The sequence below is a fragment of the Ruditapes philippinarum genome, unplaced genomic scaffold (genome assembly GCF_026571515.1).
Source record: "Ruditapes philippinarum isolate M1 unplaced genomic scaffold, ASM2657151v2 ctg1830_1_1_1_1, whole genome shotgun sequence".
Taxonomy (NCBI): Eukaryota; Metazoa; Mollusca; class Bivalvia; order Venerida; family Veneridae; genus Ruditapes; species Ruditapes philippinarum.
The window spans coordinates 55,200-67,269 of NW_026861117.1; the positions used below are offsets into that span (position 1 = coordinate 55,200).

Genomic DNA, 12,070 nt, shown 5'->3' on the forward strand with positions numbered 1-12,070 from the left:
TTTAAAATTTGGTTCATAATATGAGCCGCGCCATGACAAAACCAACATAATGCGTTTGCAACCAGCATGGATCCAGACCAGCCTGGGCATCCACGCAATCTGATCAGGATCTATGCTGTTCGCTGCTAGATTCTCTACTTGTAATAGAGGTTGGTAAGCGAACAGCATGGATCCTGATCAGATTGCGCGGATGCGCAGGCTGGTCTGGATCCATGCTGGTCGCAAATGCACTATGTTGGTTTTATCATGGTGCGGCTCATATTATTGTTATCCTTTGTTATTGATATTTTACCCATAACCTTTTGAAAATCCATCTCCCAGATTTATATTAATCAATTATTAACAGTTTTTTTCTGAACAATGTATCAAATGAAGTGATTCAGTAAGCAAATTTTTAACAAAAAGTCTTAACGTAGTCTGTATTAATGTTTCTTGTAAAAATAAATGTTAAAAGTATTATAATTCAAGTAGTAAAAATGAACTGTAAATTTTAATGTAAAATGCTTTTTTTATTTGCTTAATGTGATGGGATATAACATAATGTATAGTCACATGCCCTGTGGTTTATGGTGTTAAATTAATACTGCCAATTGCAACATTTACTTTTTAAATAAATATTTTAATATGATCTTTGATAAGTTATAAAGTCCAGCAAAATTCAAATTTAAATAGTAAACTTTGCAAGAAGCAGTGAATTGATTTTAATAATTCAACAAATGTGTGCCATGATGTTAAATGTTTTGTATTTTTGTACAATTTCAGTGAGACGAACATTAAAGAATGGTCTAACACAAGAAGAGATGAGTGCCATTTCAAGCCAGAAATTCTAAAACCATTGTTGACAATGTTCATGTCACCCTGATCTATTTTACAAGGTCATTTCATGTCTGTAATGCTCACAGCAACTGATGGGCTACAACCAAGCTACACTTGGACAGTGTGAGAATAGCTACATTGTGAGGACTACAAGACATTGACTGATTTAGTGGTTTGAATTGGATCAGAGACTTTGGTTACCCAAGTTTTTGTAGTTTTGTTCAACATGGCAATAAGTTATAAGCAACAGCTATATAATTCATAAAACCTTAACTGTTTTGTACCATACCATTGAATTGTCATGGCATTTTGGACTAAGCTTAGCAAATTTTGGTTTTGGATGAAATATTTATGTGCCATTTACTGTAGAATACTTGTATTTATAAATTTTACATTTCATCATTGATAGGCCTTATGTTATGACAACCTTGCTCATTAGAGTGTGAACTGCTTACATTATCTGTGTTATTTTCATTGTTATATGAATTAGTGTAATTTTGTAATACGCGTAATCCAAATGCTACGAATAGATATCTCACTGTGTAGCGTCAGTTTAGTTTCGTAGTAAAATAAATGGTTATTCATGTACGTGACCAACATATCATGTCCTTTATACAAGATTTAACCGTCCAGTTTTATAATGACCTATTTCTAGATCGGCCTAATAAAAATTTGCAATGAATTTGTAGAATTTAAATTTTGATCGACCTAATTCAGTGTTAATTATTGTTTTTGTGTTGTATTAGGAAAGTACAAAACAGGTAATAGATAGAAATCCTTACAAGTGCAATACTTTTGATTTCTGAATACTGACAATAGCATTTTTTTCTGTTTAATTAACCAATTAAGTCTGTTTCAATTAATTAACAAACCCTTACATAGGATATTTGCTTGAATACAATTATAATAGGATACCGGTATGGATAATTGCTTAAAGAGAATAAGATATGTTATAGCTTAAACATGGCTTAAATCTTTTTCTGAACGTTTGCTAATATTCAAAATTCAACTGTGACATTCATACCATTTCAAAAACCTTCATTTCATATCAAGAAATGGAGAAATACATATTTTGTAACAATATTTTCTAGAAAAAAAGTTGTTGGGTTAAAAAAAATAATTGTAAAAAAATATATATTTTTGTGATATTTGGTGTACATATTTAAGTTTGAGATAAAGTAGATTTTTAAGATATTTATATATCAGATTCTGTCTCGATGATGTATTTATATTCTGTGGGGATATATATCACAACATGACATAACTTCATATCTATATACATGTACACTGACTATATGACAGCATGGTGTGAATCAAACTATACTATCTTATTATCTATTTATATTTATTTATTGTGAGTATCATCTAGACAAAATGCTTGTATTTTTCACTAGTTTTCAGTTGAGAAACCACCTTGGTGACAGTTGTTTAGTGAAATCATTAATGGTTTAATGTATTATGATTACAAAAATTTATTTAAATTTTTTTTCTCTACTTTTTTTTTCAGTTTGAAATGTTGTTTGTTAATATGATAGAAATTTTTGTATTCTTAAAATGGTGGAAGTTATTTAAGAAAATTTGAAAGATATGAGTATGATAAGAATTTGTTTGATGTTGAAGGTTGTCTGATGTAGGATTTGATTCAGGGAAGGGGTTCCTGGTCTCTATGGTTACATTATGTTGACTTTATTATGTATACATGTATGTTTATGCTTGCCACGTAGATGAACTAGAATTCCAGTGCTTACAAATGTTTTATATTATTATTTATTGTTACCTTTTCTTTCATTTTTATGTTGTTATTTTTTTTCCGTTTGTTTAATTGATACCTTTTTAAGGTATGCAATAAACTCATTTTTATATTTCATTTGTTGTAATGGGTTATTTGTACCGGAATTAAATTCTGTTCTTTTTTGTCCTATAAGTTATGCCATTTTTGAGATGTAAAAGACACTATGTAGCAGGATGAAATAAGTATTATATTATAATAAACAGTGTTTTGCAATAATCTGTAGTTTTGAATAAATCTGTTCTTGATTAAAAAAGAGAATCCATTATTCACATATGGGCAGTTTTGATAACTTTTTGAGACTCATTCTTGACCTTATAACCTTGAACTTGTAACCTTGACCTTTGACCTTGATCTTTGGTTGAAATCATCAGTATAATGTGTATACCTAGTCAAATATCAGTGTGTATTGTTCAGCATTCAGACTTTACACATTTTATATGTCATGTTACTGTGTTTGTGTAATCCTAATATAAAACGGCATATTAGGTTTTTACTGTGTACTGTGTCTCATCATGTACTTTGCATGCATTTGTAATCCACTCAGAAAATAAAACGTGTATACTCATAGTTATTGAACATAAGTCATTTGATGATGTCTTAATGTATGTGCATTTCTTATTCTATTTTGTGGTTAGGTATTCATTCATTAATGAATTATATTTCTTAATATTGCTTTGAACAAAATCTTGTTTAATCGGCATTTAAAAATACCACAGTGTTTTATAAAAGTGTGAATATATTTATTCTAGTTTAGAATTCAATACCGATTTCAATGCTAGGTAACAAGGAGAGGTTCCAAGTATAAAATAAACTAGTTCATCTTTTGATGTTCATGCAGTAATTTTTCTCACTTTTGAAACATTTGAGGTATATATTGTATTACAGGAAAACTACATGTTTTAAATCTAAGTCTCAAATTGTTAAAATTAAACTTTTTTGTAAGGATAGCCTTCTGTAATATTATCAAGGCCAGGTAGATAATTTGTTATCCATGACACCAGATTACTAGCATATTTTATTCACATTGACTTCAATATATAACTATATATATCATGATTTTTTTTTTACCTACTTTTCTCAGAATTCTCTAGATTTCTTTTAACTTATTTCATTTGTATTTTAAACTTATAGAAACTTAAATATGTATTATATGATTAACTGACGGTGAAGTTTAATTTTCTTTTCTTATTTTTATTACTTGTGTATAGAGATTTGTCAAGTCTTTCAATGTGTTGTTTTAGTATCAGGCTTTAGTGATCATTGTAAAAAAATGATCACTGAACAGCAAACAGTTATGATCACAAATGAATAGTGATCACTGATCAGTAATGATTACAAAAGAAAATGATCACTGTATGGTAATGATCACACAATGAATAGTGATCACTGATCAGTATTTGTTACAAAAGAATAGTGATCACAGAATGGTAATGATCACACAATGAATAGTGATCACTTATTGTATAGTGATCACTGTCACACATAAATGATAGTAATAAATATTCAGGGATAACTAGCAGAAGCAATTATTAAGTTTCTATTCACAAAAAAATAGTGATCATGATCAGCTGCAACCAGTAAATGATCACTGATCACTATACAAGTGATCATATACTGGATAGCTATAGTGTAATTAATACAGGACAGCCTGATAATTCATGCTTCCATTTGCCTTATTTTTTGTTTCTAGATCGAGTCTAGATGTAGTTGACTATATGTGAGAGAATTTCACAAAAATAACATTAATGGATGTGTTGCTGGTTTAAAAATATATAAATAAAAAACATCTTTTATAAAAAAAACAACACTATTTACAATACCAAAGTAAAAAAACATGCACTGCTGTCAGGCCACTGGCTATGAAGAGATGATTCCAACATGAACTAACGCACTTGTGCCTTTGTTTATTATTGGTGAGGATTTATCAAACAGGAGCGGTTTGTTATTGGGAAGGATTTTATTTGAACATTTATCATAAAGCAATAGATTTGATTTTGGACAAAAAGCTGTGTTATTTGTGTGGAAATCTGTCACAGATTGTCTGTAGATGTGATATAAAGATGTAGATGTAATCAATTTTGTTGTTTATTTAAATGTGTCCACCTGCCATACAAATGTATGCATCGTTTTTGATATGATTTCAATTAAAGATTTATTTCATGTAATCTTTGGTGTTTGTTTTATTTATGACAAAATATGTAAACAGTACTTTACCTCAGTCAAGTCATCTATAAATGCCTTTGTGAAATATCTCAGGATTGTTCCCGGTTTTAAAACAGACTCAACTATGCCCTATAAAGGAGTTTTGCAGATTTTTTATTTTTTAGCTCAACTATCACACAATGACATGTTGAGCTTTTGTGATTGCTTTTCCTCCAGCGGCCATTTGTATACTTTTTTCTGTAAACAACACCTCATAAACTGCTAAGTCAATTTCATCCTATTTACGCAGGAATGTTCCTTTGGTGGTTACCTCTGGTTCCAAAAAAAACTTGAAATATCTTCTAATAGCTAGAGCTTAGATATTAGGCATGAAACATCTTTAAGTGAGTGTCTACCAAGTTTGTTCAAATAAAAGCCCTGGTGTCAAAATTGGCTGCACCCCAGGGGTCATTGATTTTCCTTATATTTATGTAGTAGAAACTTAAAAAATCTTTTACAAAAACACAAAGAGCTGTTTAATGCATGCTGTTTGGTACCTTAAGAATTATTATATATTCCTTAAAATAGTTTGTCCGTCTGTTCGAGCGAGGGGTAGTGTTCAAGCATAAAGAAACATCATACATGTATATTATAAACGTTCTGGAAAAGTTGTTTGGCGCTGACAGGAAATGATTCAGGCCCGTCGTCACGATTTTGTGATTGGTGCGGCCAACTTTGTTGGTTTGAGCCAGAATCTAGGGGGGTACGGGGGCATGCTCCCCCGGAAAATTTTTTATTCTAGGATGCTCTCAGGGGCGTTTTCCCGTATATTTGGCACAGTTTACAGCCTGCGCTAGTACATGTTATAGTAATATATGTCAACGATTTTTTACACTTTTAAGTGCGCCGTAAGTTTTAAGGGTGAAATTTAAGGTTCGCATAACGGACGGACAGGTGTACATAAAAATGAATACAGTACATGTTATTGATATTTGGCAAATGAAAAATAAACAATAACTGATGTTATAATTCTTTAGATGCATTTTTATCTGATAATTATAAATAAACAAATACAAGAAATATTACAGCTACGTGGATTATTGTTTAACATAAATCACACAATGGTATAGGCTTAAATATCAATTGATGACATGATGGAAGAATAGTACATTACGAGTCACTAATAACCACTTTCTGTTTAGCAGTAACTTGTATTTTGTTCACAATAATCTTACACAACACAGAGTTTCATTTTATGTAAATTTTCCAAAAACACATCGCCATCGTTCTCTGGTGGTAATGAACTCATCGGCAATAACACGTTAGTTAAGTGAATCTGTCCTGTACTTATGAATATGTAACACCATTAGATTGTTCAAACGTACTTGAGACATTGTCGATCTCAGGTATGTCTTTCTTCTTCTGAGCGCCAAGAATGGCCTTTCACTTGTAGCATTAGTAGCAGGCATTTCTAACAAAATCTTAAACAACACAACGACCTCAGAGAACAGTGCTCGTTTTAGCACTGACTGTTCTGACACAAATTTCAAAACGTCAGGTAGAGTAACAGTACTATTTTCTGATTTGTCAAAATGTGAACGTAGCAGGTAAGGCCTTAGCTGCACCTCTAAGATGTCTCGGTTAATGTCGTTACCATAGGAATTTCAAACAAAACCAAGTTCTCTAGTGTACTCGGTCTTCAAAGGTTGTGCGACCTTAGTACGTAAATCCTCCACGTTCTGAAATACGGGATATCCCGGTTGGTCAAATTACAGACATACATGAGTAGTGACCTTTTCAAGATACTTTAGTTTGACCAGGAACATTGTCAGTGAACAGCAATGACATTATTTTGTATAGGAAGGCCACCGACCCATTATATACATATACAATACAATACCAGTAATATACTATGTTGTGGAGCATTGTACCTTGAACCGTCTTGGTTGTAAAAACTTTTACGCAGCGTAAAACATTTGACTGTTGACTATTGAACAATTATATTTTCCTATTTGTATAGACATTTAGCAAACAGCACATACAACGTATTATGTGACATTAGCTATAGATCCCTTGGCAGTACAAAAAGCATGAAATTGGTTAATCTGCTGCTCGTCTATCGATCATCACTGGGGAAATCCCAATGTGTCTACCAAGTTCGATACCAAGTTTATGATCCGGACATTTCAATCTAGAAAAACAAACTGTTGCGTAGATAAAATGGAACGTTCAATTTCAATAAGAACGCTACATCTAACAAGGGTTTGAACTCCTTATAATGTTCACAGCTAACATAGTTATAAAGTAATTATGCCAGTCCTGTTTCTGGCAATCAGATGCCGGCTTTTTAAATTTAGTAATGAATTTAATGATGCCACCTACATCCTAAGACAATCATACATACCCAAAACAAAAATTTAAATAAAAATGCTTTCAAGTCTTTGATGCCCATGTTCGTCTTCCTACCTAATTAAGTATTTGAGCATCAGATAACAGTTTATAGTAGCAGTTTACAACAATATTCTACAAATCTAGTAACATAATCGACATTAATGGTAAACGACCACATCCGCCTAACGCAATGTTTAACCACTGCATGGTGGAATTTCAAAATAAACAAGAATATTTGAACTTCTGTTGATCAAGATGTGCACTGGAACCCCATATGTGAAGGCGAAAGTAAGTCATTCACGAGGTAAGTTTTCAACCTTTTCAACATTATTTAATGGTTTCAAAGCTTTTTGAAGAAAATAAAAAATGTACCTCTCCCGACTTTTCTCTATATTTACCTTTTTTTTATTTATTTTTTGATTGTTTTGAATCTCCTTTTGATTGTTTTGAATCTCCATAGTGTTTGCAGGAATATTTATCTCCGGCGTGGGACCTGATGTGTTCAAAACATGCAATGCCTACGCGAAACAGAAACATTTCACGAAATCTGACCGCAGAACGATGGTATCTAAATTTAAATATTAAAACTACTCGCAATTGATTTGTATTGTAGAAGAAGTCCTCTTGTCCGCGGAAACGTCTGAGATGAACCAGCAAGAAACAATAGTCATAACTAATATCTTGTTGATGAATGTCACCACACATCAAGCCACACCAAATTGATTTCTTGTTCCACGGATTTTTTTACAGAAAAAATAGCGACGAGCGAGCGATTTTTTTTCTATATTCACGATTTTGATGATTGGAGCGAGGAAGATTTTTTTCCTTCACAAATTTTGGTCATTGGGACAAAAATCAGGGTCATAATGACGCTAAATGTAAAATTATTGTCCAATCAATAACTTGTTTATATGGCACTTTGAAGGCAAGGTGAAGTAGGGGCATCCTTGTCCTATAGAAAATTTGTAGTTAAATAGGAAAATTCATATAAATAGTGTAATCTGACTGGTTAATTTTCTCGTGCGCACGACTTAATTATCCCGTTCCCACGACTTAGTAACTAGGGGCCACGACATAGTATCTCGTGCGCACCACTTAATTATCTCGTGGCCACGACTAAGTAACTCGTGACCACGACATAGCATCTGGTGGCCATGACATAGTATCTCGTGCGCACGGCTTAATTATCTAGTGGAAACGACTTAGTAACTCGTGGACACGAAATAGTATATCATAGCACGAGATAAGTAAAATCACACGCAAATGTCACCTCTTAGCTATCATATTGTACTGTCCGTACAGCTGAACTGTGAACTTTCAGCAGTCATATTGGCAAATAAGGAGCCATATGTTAATGAATTATATATCAGACCGCCTCCTCCTAACAACAGTATCCTTATAGGGATATCATTATATATAGGTGATGCAACATTCTACACAACCTTGTTAATATTACGTTATATCGCCCACGTTAATTGGTTTGCCATGCATTATGAGTATTGGTTTTTGTGTTTCATGCCGGTTTTTGGGGAGGCTATGCCGACCCAATGTTAATAACCGTCTGTCAAATCTTACTGCCGCGGTAATCAGGTCAAAAAATAGTACCTTGATATTTCTAAGCTGACTCATCACTCATCACAGACATTTACAATATGAAAATATTTTCATTCTTTAATTTCATATCTGCAATTTGTAAAGATAACAATTCTCTGAAAAATTCTTGATTTTTGTTTAAATCACTACTCCGTGACGTCATTACTGCGCGGTAATCAAGGTCAAAAAATAGTACCTTGATTTTTTCTAAGCTGACTCATCACTCATACACAGACATTTACAATATGAAAAATATTTTCATTCTTTAATTTCATATCTGCAATTTGTAAAGATAATAATTCTCTGAAAAATTCTTGATTTTTTGTTTAAATCACTACTCCGTGACGTCATACTGCCGCGGTAATCAGGTTTAGGCATACGTACGTCTGTAATAAATAGTTCTGGTATGAAAACCCTTCAAAATAATAACTTTATCAAATATTTTTTTAACAAAAAGCATAAATGAAAATTTATAAGTAAATGCTTTAATTCAGTGGCAAATATTCTCTTTATTATTTTTGATAACAATTTTCCAATTACTACGCAGCGACCAATGTTTTATGACGGGTCATTTAAATTTGAAAGTTGCCCCAAAAATTTTTCTTTCCAAAATCCCTGCAAATTTTTTTTTGTTGTTAAAATATTAATTTTCCTAAAATATTTTTTAAAAAAACAAAAAATTGTAAACTGTCGCTTTTCAATCAGAGACAAAAGGATTTTAAAGCCTTTTGGGATAAACTAAGGGAAAAATAATTTTTTTTTGTAACCCCAGGAGGGTGTAACCCCGGAAAACGGCCCCAAAAAACCGGGTTTAAATCATAACTGTTTAAATAAAAATTTTGCCTACAATTTTTAAATAAAAATTTAATATGGGGAGAACATATATTTGAAAAAAAATTATATTCTTTAACCATTATCGCCCAAAAAACATTTAACTACAAAACCCCTAAGGGGCCTCCGGGCAAAATTTCCGCAAAAATATTAACATTTTTTTAAATTTGCAATAAAAAAAAAAGCAAAAACTTATATTTTTTATATTTTCATTTAAATTTATTTTCAAATTTTAACAAAAAAAGTATCTTTGGGAATTGACAGAAACCCTACTCTGAACTTTTTTTTGGATTTTGGAAAAAATTTAAAACATGTTCCTTTTTTTTAGGAAAATTTTTTAATTGGGAAAACTTTTTATATTCACTAATCCCCAAATCAAATTAAAAAGGGCCCTTTTTAAATTTTTAAAAAACATTGTTTAGTTAACTATCTCATTTTTAAACCAATAGAAACATTTTAAAATTTTTTGGTAAAAAAAATTTTAAAACCAAAAGTAAACCCAGGGAAATCGTTTTCCTTTTGGTGGTGCCCCTTAAACTGATTATAAGGCGAAATTTATTAAAAAAACAAAAAATAGAAAAATGTGTTTCCTACAAGCAAAACGGAATAAAAGTGAACAGTTAATTTAAAAGAAATATTGGGCAAATGTTTTAAAAAAGGAAAAATTAAATTTCAGAGAAAACCCCAAAAGAATTTAGTAAACCCCCTAGGGTAATTAAAAGTTTAAATTAATTCCCAGGCATACTCAAAATTTTATATTCCCCTTTTAATAAAAATTTAAAAATTTTTAATACAGATTATGAATACATAAAAAAAATTAAAAAATAAGAAACTTTAATTTAAAAAAAAAAAAAAAAAAAAAAAAAAAAAAAAAAAAAAACCCGCAAACCCTATACAAATTTTTACATGCGAGCTCGGGGAAACATTAAAAATTCTTACCAAAATTTAAAATTTAAAAAAAAAATTTTCGGGCCTTTAAATGATTAATTTTTTTTAAAAAAAAAAAAGGGAAATTTTTGGTTGGGGTTTCTAAAATAATGGGGGGCATAAAAGGAATTTCTTTAAATTTATTTTAAAAACCCCTTGAAAAAATTACTAACCCAAAAAAATTTTGTTTTTTTGGGTTTTTAAACAAAAGTGTGTGTGTTTTAAGTTTAAAATTTTTAAAATCGGCGCCCCGGAAATAACCCCTATGCCAGATTAAAAGCACGGGGCGTCCTTTTTAAAGCAGAATTTTTCCCGGAACCCCTTCTTTGTTCTTTGGGGAAAAGGGAACCCACTATACCGGGCCAAAGGGATCAAAATTTTCTGAAAGACAAAAACAAAAAAGGGCAATCTATTAGCCGGGAAAAACCCCCAGAGTTTAAATCCCCACATCCCAAAACCCAAAACCAAACCTTTCCCTTCCTTTTCCCCCCGACCCTGCACGGCCCCTGGAGGTATTTGGGGGAAGTTTCCAAAAAAAAACTTAAAAAACCGCCCCTTTTTTAACACCAATTTATAGCCCCTGACGGCTTCGGATTTCTTTATCCTTTTTTGCGGGAAAAAGGTCGACCCGGGGAAAACCCTAAAAGTAAAAAGCCCCAACCCCCGTTACAAAGGGAAATTTTTCCCATAAATTTCAAGCTAGTGAGGTTTTAAAATACACGTAAAAAATCCCATCATTTTAAAACCCTAAATTTTGAGTGTTGGGGGTAAAAAAAAGAAATATAAATTAACTTCCTGAAAAATTTTTCACTTAGGTTATTCAGTTCGAAAAAAGCTTTTTAAATGTATTTTTTCAAAAATATTTAAAACTTTAATTTTCTCCCACGGGCCTCATAATGAAAGGGAAATTTTTGAAAAAGGGGGATTTTTTTCGAATTTTCTTTCCCGGGAAAGCAACCCCGCCCAACATAAATATTAAACCATTTTTCAAAAACAGATTTAAATTTTAAACTCAATTAAAGGTACATCTAAACTTAATTTAAAATTTTTTTGTTCAATAAAAATTTTTCAATCAAATTTCAGTTGTTTTTTTAATCCCTTTTAATTTAAAATTTTAAAAAGAAATAAAGTATTTTTGAAAAACAGTCCTAGAAAATTATTTTTATAAGGAACCTCATTTAAAAATTTTTTTTGTTATCTAAAAATGAAAAAAAAAGGTCATAACTTGCTGGTTTTTCATTTTTTATTGACATTTTGGGGTTTTTTAAAATTTTCCAAAAATTAAAAACCGGAATGTAGACCCCCCAATTTAAAATTTTGGAATATTAACAAAAGAAAAAGTAAACCCCAATTTAAACCCAAAAATATAAAAGGTTGGGAAAACAACAGAAAAATAAAAGCGAAAATTCAAACTTTTATTTTTTAGCCCTAAATTTTTAAACAAAAAAAAAAGAAATATAAGTCTGAAACATTCCTCATAAGGGGCCCCCCCATCACAATTTTAAAAGCTTGATTAAAATACTCTTCAATAATTGCATCATCTAAACTCACTGTTGCACGATACATGTTTACTAATGC

The 12,070-nt window shown here is 31.3% G+C and overlaps 1 protein-coding gene across 1 annotated transcript in view; it reads left to right on the forward strand.

Moving 5' to 3' along the window:
* LOC132714576 (FH1/FH2 domain-containing protein 3-like) overlaps positions 1–4,773 on the forward strand; it is a gene marked incomplete at its 5' end in the record, with an annotated part of 56,934 nt that extends 52,161 nt beyond the window's left edge. Inside the window, 1 exon segment of the mRNA XM_060697464.1 lies at positions 763–4,773. Coding sequence (XP_060553447.1) covers positions 763–830 — 68 coding nt within the window.
* Positions 4,774–12,070: the final 7,297 nt, after the last annotated feature.